Source organism: Emydura macquarii, unplaced genomic scaffold, assembly GCF_026122565.2.
Source record: "Emydura macquarii macquarii isolate MOO-44397 ecotype Brisbane River unplaced genomic scaffold, CSIRO-AGI_Emac_v2 contig_1559, whole genome shotgun sequence".
NCBI classification, from domain to species: domain Eukaryota; kingdom Metazoa; phylum Chordata; order Testudines; family Chelidae; genus Emydura; species Emydura macquarii.
The window spans coordinates 145,028-158,524 of NW_027131696.1; the positions used below are offsets into that span (position 1 = coordinate 145,028).

Sequence of the window (13,497 nt, forward strand, 5' to 3'; positions counted from 1 at the left end):
CCCCAAGGTGGGGGGCATGAAAGCTAAATCTGAGGTAATTGCTGGCTTTGAGAGAATAGGGGTTCCTAACTGCACTAGGGCCATGGATGGGATTCACGTGCCCATAGCTCTCTGGCTTGAAGGGTCACATGAGTACACGAACCACAAAGGGTACTACATTGTTATGAAGGCTTCATGGGCCAGAGACTGATTATGAATGTCAATGTTGGCTGCACTGGAAAAGTTCACAGTGCAAGAGTTTTCCGTCAATCGGGAGTCTACATTCACAGGCTGGGACAGTATTCCCACCCAATGACACTGTCATAAACAGAATTACTGTTCCCACTGTTATTCTGAGGGATCTCACGTACCCCGTTTTGCCTTGGCTTATGAAGCTGTGCCCAGATTTCAGAGGGCCCAGCAAAAGATGGTTTAATTACACTCCCAGCAGGTGTAGAATGGTTGTTGAATGTGCTCTTGGTAGATGGAAATCCCCTGGAGATGTCTACAGACCTGTTTGGATGCCAGTGTCATCAGTGCTGTCCGCACGACTGTGACTTGCTGAGCTCTTCACACTCTTTGTGAAGCCAGAGGTGAGCCATTTCCCCTGAACCGGCCTGTGACAGTGAGGTGCTGCTGAATCAATACGCATGCCAGAAAGTGCCCCTACCACAGCTGGGGCTGGATGCACCCGGGCAACAGAAGTCAGGGATACTTTGTGCTCCTGCATTGTGGGCTTGCATGGCCCAATGGAAGAAGGGAAGTAGTATGTCTATGAATGTGCTTTGGGGTGAATCCAGTGCTTGGGAAGGGGTGTGGGCTTGATTGCCCACTCATGAATGACATGATGAATAAGGAATTTTAGGCAAGGGTGAGATGAATCACAGTATGGGTTCATATAAAGAAGTTACTGATGTGTGAATTGCTGTATCTAAGTGCAATAGAGGAATAGTGTCTCTTAGTAATCTAAGTGCTCCTCCTCATGTTTTAGCTTTAGTATCTCAAATCACGATTGTACGATGGGATGCTGTGATAGCAATACATTTTCTTGATGATGGAAAAGGCTTTATTTATAAACGTGTTGAAACAGCACAACAGCCACCCACCCATTGCTAGGCAGGCCGGCCACCATTACAGCACCACAAAACAAGTAACAGAAGGATGTTTTCAAAACAAAACAAATAAAAGTGTAGGAAACAGTGCAAGCCCCCTACCATTCTAGGTCCCCTGGCCCCACATTCTCCTTTGCCTTCTTTCTCAGTTTTTCATGCACTTGGCTCCAGGAGGGGGAATAGAGGAATCCACAGAAAAGGAACTCAAGAAGAAAGGCTATATGGGGTTTATTTGCACTGCCCAGCCATTCATGGGCCTCTAACGTCTGGGCTGCCCAACCATGGAGGTGTCCAAGCTACTTCTGGACTTGATGCTATGTTGCAGGGGGTCAGGCCGAAGTGTGGGAGAGGCAGAAGGAGCTGGTCTACCAGCCATGATGGAGATGAGTTGCTCAAACATTGCTCTCTTAGTTCCTGGAACAGGGACGGAGGCTATGTTGCAAGTGCCAGCTCCCTTACTGAAATGCTGCCCTCCAGATGCATGACAAGCCTCAGCCTTTCCTATCGTCTCCCAACATGCTCCAATCTTGTATCCCTCTGCTTCTGGTATTGGACCTACTGCTCTGCCATCTGAGGAACTTCGGCCATAACTTCATCATGGCAACGCTTCCGCTTGCAACGGTCCATGAACAGAAGTTGGACCAGAGGTCGAGTTGTGGAGATACAGCAGCCAGTGGAGGTTGAGGGGCCTGAAACAGGACAAGAAACAGAGGGGTATTGTCTAAAGTAGCTCAGGGGAGGAGCACAGAATTAATTCTTGCGGAATCTTAAGGACTCCAAATGTTACATTTCAAAACTGAACCAAAATATGTTGTGAAAGGGGTGCTTCAGTGCTCAGAATCTCTCTGGACACCGCCTGGTTAATTGCAGGTACAGAAGTGCAGAGCCAGTGGTAAGTTCAAGATTATAAGCCTTTTCTGTTTTATAAAAATTGCGTAAGTGCACAGGTTTGGAGTGGGGGCGGCAGGTGGCCTTGCAACAAAAGGCTTTCTCTGTCATTTCAGGCCTTTCTCATTTCGGAGGACATAACTGTTCTTGTGGTGCCCTGTGGGCAGAAGGAGATGTTACTCCAAGCTGCTGGTGGAAAACCTGCAATATATGCAGCAGAAGTATTCAAACGTATCCTGACCAACCAGCATCTCTGAGTAGCTAGTCAGCTACCAAGATGGCCCTGGAAAATATGCCCTTCCCTGCATTGTGATTTGCCCATCTGCAGTTCCTGCTTCAGGAAAAGTTGGCTGCTATTGGCAGCCAGGATTGGGTCAAAATCCATGAGGCAGTTAAGAGGATGCAGCATTAGTTTACTCATGGCTTATCATGTGAGGGTGTCATGAAAACATGCAGAACTCCACAGCCTTCCTTGACCCCACCCATGGCGCACTTTCGGACAAAAATTGACACCCAAGTGATACTTGGGAGAAATGATTTTGTCACCCGCAGGCTGCACAGACTACCTCTAACTGAAATGGACTAGATTGGAAAATAGAAGAGTTTCCCAAATATGCTTAGAGGTCACTGTCTCCAGGTAGCACCATAGATTGCTGAGTGGTTACAGAGCAGCATACGTAAAGGCGTGGCAATGTAAAGCGGTGGATTTTTTAAATCAGAAATGGTCCTAGCAAAAATCTGCACCTTTCAAGGAAAAATACTTTAAAAGCTGTTCTTTACTGTTTGCAATTCCCAGCCGCCCTTTTGAACTCCATGTGGGTGTTGTTTGGAGGACATCAAACTGCTGGGATACAATCCACCATTAGCAGATACACACTGTTAGCCAGGACTTTTCATTACTTGCATTGGTTCTTGGAGCGGAAATCCCTACCATTACCATAGTAATAAACCCTAAATTGGAGCCAGAAACTTTCTGGCTTCCATCTCCTCTAGGTTGGCCATAGGCTTGCTAGGGGGGTGTTCCATAGGGGACAGGGTGGAGGGGAATCAAACAGCTCTTCCGAATATGGGTCCAGAATTTGCTGTTGATTTTGTCCCACAGCCTGCTCTGGGACCAGTTTCAGAAACCGAGTCACTTCATCGTCCTTGCTCGGAGCCTGCTGGATCCCATCAGTTTCCATGCTGGGTTCAGGGGCCAGCAGCACACCATCCCTGTGGACCAGGTGATCATGCACCATGGTTAGCTCCGGGCTGGATGCAGTGCCCAGCACCTAGTCAAACTCCTCTTAAAACAGGCATGAGATTGGCAAGTTGCCTAAGGTGCGATTCTGATCCCTGTTCTTCTGGTACTCGCTCTTGAGCTGCTTCATCCACTCCATGCACTGGTCACTGGTCCAGAAAATTTGCAAAGCTGCCAGCTTTTTCGCTATCTGCTGGTACAGGTGGTCATTGCTGGTACTTTTGCTAAAGTCTAGAGTTCTACTGACCTCGCACCAGAGAGTCATCAAAATCAGGCTGTGCTCCCGTGTCCGTGAAGCAGCGTGCGTTGCAAAGGGCTTGTTCTGATTGGTCTCCCTTGCAAATACAGAAGGCTCGCTGGTGGTGTGTTTGCAGCTCAGTGACCAGAAGGCAATGGAAGGGTTAATGTTGACTCACTGAGCTGCTGCTGCACACCAAAGTGGTTGGCTTCCATTTTCAGCTGAATCAACTGGAGATTGTTGGGATAGAGGGGACTAGGGAAGTTGGCCCATGAGAACGTGGTGGACTTCCAGGACACGAGTCAAATGGGGCTGCATCTACACACTGCAAAGCAACAGGGCTCAAACACTTGACTAGGCCTTTGGAACCTCCACCCCCACAGGATCCTGGAACTCTGGGTCCAAGCCCTGGGTTAGTGTGATTTATGTGAGGATGGAATGTGGGGGAGGTTAGGCTTGAGTTGAATCTGAGCGCAGGTGTATATTTCAGTGTAGACTACCCTTAGACATGCTCTAGACACCCTTAGACATGCCATCACCATCTCATATCCCATTTGCAATCCTTTAACATCTTTTTGGCAACTCCAGCAATTTTTCACATGGAAAAGTTAAGAGATCCCAGGGGAAATTCAGGTAAAAAGCCCATTGACTTCAGCAGGGCCAGGAAATCTATATGTACTTTTAGCTGTTTTTTTAATCCCATTTGTTAGCTGGAAATAAGGAGGAACCACCATCCTGTGACTAGCCAGCTCTCCATGGACCATAAGCAGGTACTCAGCAGAACAGCCGTGGTACACAGGCCACTGTGGGAGAAGACTTGTGTAGAGAATGTGGAAGTTATGAATATTACTGTCTAGAAATATCACATGCCCCTCAGGATATCTGATATTCTGCTTAACAGCCAGGAGTTGAATCAAAGCCACAGGAAATGAAGCACAATGAGAGTTCTGAAGGAAATGATGGGGAAACAGTTTATTGGGGAATACCCTCACCTGGCTTCAGCCAGGCTAGAACAGTTAATTTTCCAAGTCCGGGCCAAAGATCAAAGAAAATCCTAAACCTAATAAAGGCTGGCCTCAGAAAGAAGGAGTGGGGAGTAAGTTGTCAGCAGACAGAAACTGACACTCAGATTGACAGAGATGGAGACAGCAGGTTCCCAACTCAGAGATGGGAATAAACAGCACCTCCCTGAGCTATAGATGGAGAGGTTAAGCTTACGTCAGGAAGTGTGTGCCTAGGCCTTTCACTGGGGTAACTTTTTTTCCTAAATGCTTTGTCCTTTTGAGGAATGAATTGGTCATGCTTTGTTTTCAAGCAGTTGTTTTCTATGTCACTACAAATGTATGTATGGTTTATTTTTCTTACTTTGTGTTTTGGGCCAATGGCAACACTTCCTGCCCCTCTCTGTACAATACAAATGCATTATAACTCCCATCATGTCCTGTTCAAGCTTTAGCTTTCCTTTATACATAAAAAACAAAGTCCAGAAATTCAACTGGCAGCCAATACAAACTATTTTCAACCTGGGACGGTGTGTGCTATAACTTGTATAGAGTGAGCAGTTTTGCCTTGTATTTCATGGACATTGAATCAACAAAAGCTAGAGGAAAGCACTCAGGTTTCTCATTTATGCTTTTAAACCACTGTAGTAGTGTGAAGGTGACTTAAAGGAGTGTATGCCAGAGCAGTGTAAAGGGGCTTGACTATAAACAAGAATCAAGCTTTGGCGTCTACCCTTGCATTTAGAAATGTGTCAAATGAGCAATCTACTCAAGGAAGCAGAGGTCTAAACTTAGCAATGTTTTAGAAATGCAGAAAAAAGAATTCTGGGAGATGCATGAAGAATAATTCCAAATCTGATCTGACAATAGCTGACTTCTGGGAGAGAGAGTCAACTGTCACTCAGGAGAATTTAAGTGCATGTGACAGTCACAGCTGTCAATGTCACGTTGATTATAGTTCTGAGTTACTCAAGCCTAGGTCTCAGACATGTTGCTAAACACAGAAATACCTGTTCTACTGAAGGGGAGTAGGGAAGCTATTAGGCACATTTGTATAGCATTAGAATGATGAAGTTCAGGATGGAGCCCTATGGCAAAACATGGATGGAGGCTGACTAACCACAGACCAACAGAGTGATTGGATAAAATGACGTGCATGGCAAATTAAAGCTGAGCCAAATAGGATGCCATATTCTACCACAGAGCCTGAGACAGTTCAGCAGGATAACTTGATCAAATGTATCAAATATGGCTTGAAAGGTTAAGGGGAGTACTAGGAGAGAAGTACAGTTATTGTCTGCGTGGTCTTTGTTTACCCTGACTAAAAACAATTTCTGTGTAGTCCAGTGATCCATCCTAAAATCAGACTAACCATTATCCAAGGCCCCCACGCAACTCCAGTCTGGTTTAGATTTCTGGTCTCTTCTCTCACCGCATCCTTTTGGAAGCCCCATTCATTTCGTTTTCCCATTCTCTTCTCCCTCTTGGTCACTCCTTATTTATAGTGTCCCCTTCTCATTCCATTTGTACAGCAACCACCTTCTCCGGAAGACTGATTGTCACTGGTGATGAGCCATACAGACACCTCTCTAGCGTGCCCACTCATCGCTGTTTCTATCTTGGAGTCCAAGTCCTTTGGGGGCAGGGATGGTTGTCATTTTGAATCTTGCAGAGAGCCAAGCACACTGAAACAATAATAGCAATTCAGGTGAGAAGAGCTTGCAGCTGATCCTGAAGATTCCTGCTAAACTCTTCTTGGGCCTAGTGGAATTTGGGGTGTAACGTTTGTATCCCAGAAGAGTTGGCATGCAGTGCAATGAGCTAGTCCTTGGTTTAGAATTCACTGAGCCGCAGTTAATTTTGAAGTGTGCTATGAGTCCATCCATGAGAGAATATGCCACAGCCTAACAAACCTTGTAAGCCAGATGCTTTCTAGTTTATTAATTTGTCTAATGAGCATGCACAGAAAAGCTGTGTGCAACAAACAAAATGGAAAAGACACGCAATGAGAACAGTTGAGGCTGAGTTGAATAGATCATTGATTGCAAAGACCAAATGTAAAAATCCCTTCCTGCATTTTGGATGGCTGTAAATACAGCTAGAGTTTAATAAAAGCTGCATGATGCAGGGTCAGCATATCCAACTTCTTGAGGGTCACCTATCAGTTATAAGGATATTTACTTCCAGTGACAATTTCATGAGTGTGAAGGTAAAAGCGTTTCCTTGGGTTCTGTGCTGGCACCCACCCAAATAACACCTCTCACTTCAGAATATGGAAAGTCAATATTTGTGAATGTTTACAATAAAAAAAACCCCAGCCTGGTTGCAAGTGGCTTTATCTGCAGCGTTGTTTTCCTGTTACACAGCAAACCTTTCCAGCCCAGGTTTGATTGTGACAAACTGACCACTTGCACCAAGAATTCAGTGGGTTTCTTCTGTGCCATTTTGGAATGTGACTTAAAGCATCTGAAAATCTCCCTTAAATAAACCAAGAATTACAACTCCCTCTTCTTTACTTACAGTGGGAACTAGGATCCTGTTGTGGATATGCAGATTGCGCTGGAGCTTTGAGCAGAACTTGGCCAGCAGTGTGTAGTACATTGAAGTGTGTATGTCGTGGTAGGCAGTGTTGTTGTAGCCATCTCAGTCCCAGGATATTAGATGGATAAGGTGGATGACATAATATCTTTTATTGGACCAACTTCTGCTGATGAGAGAGACAAGCTTTTGAGCTTATACAGAGCTCTGTGAGACTTGAAGAAAGCTCTGTGTAAGCTCAAAAGCTTCTCTCTCACCAACAGAAGTTGGTCCAATAAAAGATATTACCTCACGCACCTTGTCTCTCTCTGTCATGGTATGTAAGCCAGTCCTTTGGCTAAAGTGAGCAGGAAGACATCTTGTAATAACTGGTGTCTTCAGGTGATCAGCAGTTAATGGAACTGAAAAGACCTTTTCATAGGCCCCTATCTAGTCAAAGCCACTTCATCAGGACAGTGTCTGAAAGGGACATAAGTCCTCATGCTTCAGGGCATAAGCAGCCTCTAGTAAATCAGAGTTGGGAGGAAACTGCTTCTGTGGGCCAGTTATTCTGCAGCAGAGTTTCTTCTACTTTCCTCTGTAACATCTGGTGCCAGCCAATGCCAGAGCGAAGATGTTGGATTAGATGGATCACCACTGACCCACTCTGACAATTCCTTTGTATATAAGTAGTTTTAAATATCTGAGTGACTATTTCATGTATTGCATGCCCCTTCGTTTATATTTATTTACAAGGCACCGGATGTATTTCACCAAGGAAAAGGAATTGGAAAAGGAAAAATGACCTTCTATGGATGAGGGAATTTCAAACAGATAGTGTTTGATAACTGTTCTTCTAATGCCACTTGATCAGGCTGTTTCTCTAGGCATTAAGAGTTTAATAATCCTTTTAAGGCTCTCGCCTCCAACATGTGTCATAATATTTGTAAAGGCGTGTGTTCAAAGGGCTACGAGATAGGCCTGGAATGTGATAAGGAAAGGGGGTAATCAAAGGCCATAAACAGCAGAAGAAAGTTATGTAGAGTAAGGATAATACTGGAGAGACCTATTGTGAATGTGGGTGGAGGAATGTGGAAATGGTAGGAGGTCAGAGGCACAGAGAGGGCAAAGAAGAGAGCAGGATAAATGCATGCTGCCTCATTCAGTTCTTCCATTCTCCAGTTACAAGCCCATTTTGTTGTGGCTGTTCAGCTAGATTAACTGAAAACTAGATGCAGCCAAGGAAGCATTTGAATCTGAATGGGTAAATCTCTTCATGCTGCACATTCTGAGCTGAAACAGCCCTTCACCCGTGCTAGGAAAGCAATGATTGAAATCCAAGCATTGTTTCCCCTGCTATCAGAATCCTGCAGGGACACTGAGTGCAAGAACAAGGAGGAGGATGCTTGAATCTCTGCAATCCTCTCCTCAGGTGCTAGCGCTCTTGTAAGTTCTTCTCTGGTTCATCTCTTACCACTAGGGGGTAGCAGAGGCCAGGCTGCCTCAGTTCGCCTCCTAAAAGAGGAGGCAGAAAAATTCTCTCTATTCTCTAGGTTTTCGTGTTGCCCTGTGATGTGGTGGGTGACGTGGGGAAGGAAAAAGCACCAGGCGCCTTCCCTGGGTCCCTTCTAGAAGCAGGAAATAAACTAATTCCAGACTCATGGATTCCCTTTCCCGCCCTAATGCAAGGGAGAAGTTCAGACTCAATTCAGTGCCGAGTTGGGATGTTCTGGATGAGCCCCAGCCCCGAGGTAATGGCCCATGTCGGCACAGACTTATCCATAGGGGAAGGCAAGCAAACCTTGCCCACCTCTGTTTCATGTTGCTGGACCCTGAGCTGCACTGCAGGCAGATCCTGGAAACAGATCAAACCTGGCTGTGAAATCCTGGCGTAATGTAGCATGGCTCTAAGGTTGTGTGAGTGCACCTGTGGGGCCAGCCCCTACCATGAGTCAAAGAACGCAACTGCTACAGACAGTTAATGATTATCCTGTAGCTAAGTGCTGGAGGCATTTGTGTAGTAACCTCAGCTGTGGGTATGAACTCATTGTAGCAGGAGCAGCAGAGTTTGACTGGTGGGTGTGGCACAGATGAAAGACTGTTTTTAGATTATCTCCCACGCAGACAGGGATGCTTTGTCACAAAAGGCGGAATCGTCAGGTCTAGAGGCAATTATGCGACTAAGGCCATGTCTATACGTACAATACTGCAGTGGTGCAGCTGTTCCGATACAGTCGCGCTGCTGCGGTGCGTCTGGTGAAGATACTTCATGCCAATGGGAGAGCGCTCTCCTGTCTTTTATTTATATACTTCGGTTTAGTCACATCCTTGGGTGACATAAATTATGCCAACATAGACGGCAGTGTAGACATGGCCTAGTGAGCACTAGCAGCATGTATACACCAGGTCTCCAGGACAAACGTTAGATGGCTTCTAAAGACTCTCCTTGCATTTATTTAAACTTTCTATTTCTTAATACAGGGGATGATTGAAATCCTTCTACTATCTTACACAGATGTGCTGGGTGGGGGCCTTACTTGCTCAAGCTTTCTTGATGAGCTATTTCTTGTAATAGCTCTCTTCCTGAAGAACAATACATTCCCTCACGTTGTTTTTATTTTTTTTTCTTTGCTGATGAATCAGCAGACTGTTCCTTGCCACCACACGTTCCTTCCTTTGGGCTTGAACCATGTCTTGGAGTTGGGCATGGTCAGATGGGAAACACAAAGCCACAGATTAAATCACATGCGAGCTGTTGGATGTGATCAGAACCATGTGCAGTAGGGAAACTACGCTTGGCCTTATAGTACCAGGGCCTCTGGGGGATCCTTCAGTCTCAGCTCTCCTGCCATGACACTCCAACTTCTTGACATTTCAGAAAGCTAGAGATCCTCTGTGGCCCACCTCCCTCCTAGTCCTGATCTCATTGCTCCTGGGTGGTATCTATAGAGCTGGGCTATGTGGAAAAGTAATATTAGGAACATAATAAGACTGGGTGAACATGAACGTGCTTTAATGCAATGACAGCTGCTTCTTGATACCATCCACCCATCCCCATTTGGTGTTTGTGTGGCCTGTCTCCTTTCCTGAACCAGATACATTTACATTAATCAGTAATGACTCGCCAATTTTACTGCAACCTCTTCTCTGCACTCTACATTTTGGCTCTGTGTATTCCTGTTTACCCTCCAATTTTTGTATTCTCTGCATGGTTGATCCTGGTGGAATTTATATCCAAGAAAGCCTTAAAGATACCATGCAGGACTCGGAGTGCTGTTTCTTTTTGTAATAGTTGGCTTACAAAAAGCTTCTGGAAACACTGCTTCCTGGACTGGGGCTACAGCTAATATCAGTGGTCACTGATGTGTTTCACAGACTCAGCTCTGTGGATGATAACCTGTGGCCTTCTGCCCCAAGGGTGTGTAGCAAGTGTTAGAGTGGAATAAAGGAATTATGACTGTAGATGGTTTGTCTCCTATAAATGCTCTGTTTTCAGTCTATTAATGTGTCATCAAAGGCAGATCCTGGGAGAAGCAGCTCTTAACTTAATTAGATGCAATTTCTGTTGTTAGAACATGCAGGTAAATCACTTCTTTTTTGTGCTTTCTTTGTCTGTGGAAACAAAACAGAAAAGGCAAGTGGGAGAAATAAGAAAAAGAATAGGTGATACCCCTAGGAATAAAAAGAATGACCATGTAAAAAGATGTAATCTTCTGCTCTGATTAAATCAAAAGAAAAACTAATTTGTGGTTGGCAAATCAATTAAAAAAATGAATCTCTTAATTTTTTTCCAGACCCAGACAGAGGAACTAACCTGCAAAGGAATCCGATTGTTCTAAGGCCCCATTTGCATTCTCTATTTCATAGCAAAATACTAGCCTTTGTTATAAGTAACAACCCAGTGCTATTCATTTTAAGGATTGTAAATTTGCACTGAGTTGTAAAGAATGTATTCAAACTTCCCGATGAGCCTAGCATACCTTTTTCCTCACTCTGCTGTGGCTCCTTTGGAGTACATGATGTATTCAATTAAATATGAATTGGGGGAGAAAACTGCATTAAGAGTGATTTGTGATACAAGCCAACAAAATGCAGGAAATACCTACTGAGGGCTGACATGCAGGACAAATGCCTGAGCTATCAATAGAGTTTACTTTTTGATTTTCCTCCATTTTGCCAGTGTTACCACAAACCTTTGTTTAATTTAAACAGTATTTTGTGTTTCTGAGAGAAATAATTCCCTGGGATGTTTTATAAACCATAGATTTTTATCTAGAGGAGTTCTTGTCTGAGCAAAAATGTATGTAAATAGAAAGTTTTTTTTGTTGTTTTAAGTCTATTATATGGCACAAATTTTTAACAGCGAGGGTGGTTTAATGTTGGAACAAGCTGCCAAAGGTTGTGTTGGACTGTCCATCCTTTGAGGTCTTCAGGACTAGATGCTTTTCTGGAAGATATGCTTTAGCCAAACACACCCTATTGGGATTAATACAGAAGTAATTGAATGCAATTCCATGGCCTGTGTTACACAGGATCTCAAACTAGATGATCTAAAAGACCCCTCTTATCTTAAAATGTATGAAAAGATATATATGCTAGAAAGGGCATGCCCCAGCTACTGAGAAACTACCAACTTTGTTTTCAAATACATAGATATGTTATTCATACACACACAAACCCAGTAAAAAAAGATTCAGGTGGCAAAACCCACCACTCAAAAGTTAGGAAATTCTGGGATTACGTTTGCCTGTGCAATCTTAATTTGGTCCCTTGTGCATATGTATTATGAGACTGTCTTTAATTACATGATCACATACTATTTTGTTTAGATATATTGTCATCCTTTATGTGGACAAGCACTGCAGGGTGATGACTCACATACTTTGCCAGTGAGTTTCACAGATATTGGCTGATAGCAGAAGGCTGGTGAGACTCAGGGCTGGTCTATACTGGGGGCGGCGGTTGAAAGAAGATATGTGAGCTACATAAAATAGCTCATGAATCTCCCATTGACGTACTTACGTTGACATACTGTGGTGTCTTCATGGTGCTGTATCAATGGGAGACGCCCTCTCGTTGATGCTGCCTTCCATCTTTCGGGAAAGTGGACTAATAGAGTCAACGGGAGAGCGCTCTCCAATCGACTGAGCAGGTCTACACAGACCCACTCAATCGATGCCACTGCATTGATCCCTGCTGCCGCCGCAGTGCAGACCTACCCTAAAGAATCTTGGGTTCCATTCTAGGCTCTGGAGGGCACAGTCTTCTCTGCCCATTCACCCTCTTCCCCTGCCCTCCCCCCAGTGTGATCCCTTCAGCCTTATATGCTTCAACCTGCCCCAGGCCGGCCTGTCTTTTTTCCAGCTTTGACTCCTTGCCCCAGTTCCATTCTCCTCACCTGGCTAATCAGAGTTTACCTTCTTCAGGCTTCTCATCCTACTTCAGTCTATGTGCCCAGTAAATCCTACTTTCACCTCTCCTGCCTTCCCCTCCTTGCCCAGCTCATCCCAGTCTTCCTGCCCAACTTTAAACCAATCTGCCTCTCTACCCCACACTGGCCTCCAGTTGCCCCCCACATATTCCCCATCCCCACTGACTGCCACTCCCTATCTCCCTACTCTTGTCTAATCTCCATGTCTTTCCCCTGATTCCTTTTCCAGTCTCTTTGCCCAGCCAGTCCCAGTTTTCCTCTGGTTCCTCATCAGGTCTCTCTCCTCACCACCTTCCCCTCAGCCCTGCTGTTTTTCAGTCTGTCACTCTGCCTGGTCAGTCTGTCTTCCACCCATCTACTGGCTCCCACTCCCTCTAGACCTGGCTTCTAGTCTGTCTCCCCCACTGGCTTCCAGCCCCTGTCTCCTTGCTCAGCCAGTCTCCCCTGCTAGATTTCCTTGTCCCAGGCTACAGCCCCTGCTTTTGTTCCCTCTGCATTTGAATGACAGCTTCCTGACCCCTCGCTGCCTGGGTGGCGGCAGCAAGTCACTGAAAGTCAGGCTCCTTACTCTCAGTTCAGGTGCTTGGGCATGGCACAGTTCACAAGAGCTCAGACCTGCACTCGCAGGGAAAGTCTTGCTTGGCCCCAGGCTGGCGCATGCCCCGTGCAAACAAAATCTTTGGGGAATTTACTTGAGATGATCAAAGAAGGCTCAACAGAGCAGGTGCAAACTGCAGGTTTTCAAAGATTTATAATTTGGCCAAATTTGGGCAGATTTCCCTAGGAATGGCACAAGGCCAATCCCTGACATGCAGGCCAACCCCCTACCAAATTGCTCCAAAGCATGGGGGGTGAGAGAGCTTTTTAAAGAAAAGGTTGCCAGAATTTTTTTAACATGAGCAAAATAATGTGTTTTCCCTTAGCTTTATTCTCAGAAATGGTTGGATCATTTCCCGCAAAAATTCAGCTTGAGGCAGATCCTCAGCATGGGAAAGTTCAGACTGAACTGTTAAAATTTGGCAAAGTTATAAACAACTAAAAATAGGGTCTTATAAGGGGAAGGTGTCAGGCACCCTAATAACAGGCAGTGC

At 45.1% G+C, this 13,497-nt stretch overlaps 1 protein-coding gene across 1 annotated transcript in view; it reads right to left on the reverse strand.

The window, feature by feature from the left end:
- Positions 1-9,461: 9,461 nt before the first annotated feature.
- The window catches only part of LOC137157780 (solute carrier family 22 member 2-like), a 28,610-nt gene continuing 24,574 nt past the window's right edge, over positions 9,462-13,497 (reverse strand). The window contains exon 11 of the mRNA XM_067555190.1: positions 9,462-10,587. Coding sequence (XP_067411291.1) covers positions 10,521-10,587 — 67 coding nt within the window. The 3' untranslated portion in view covers positions 9,462-10,520. The remainder of the gene's footprint in view (positions 10,588-13,497) is intronic.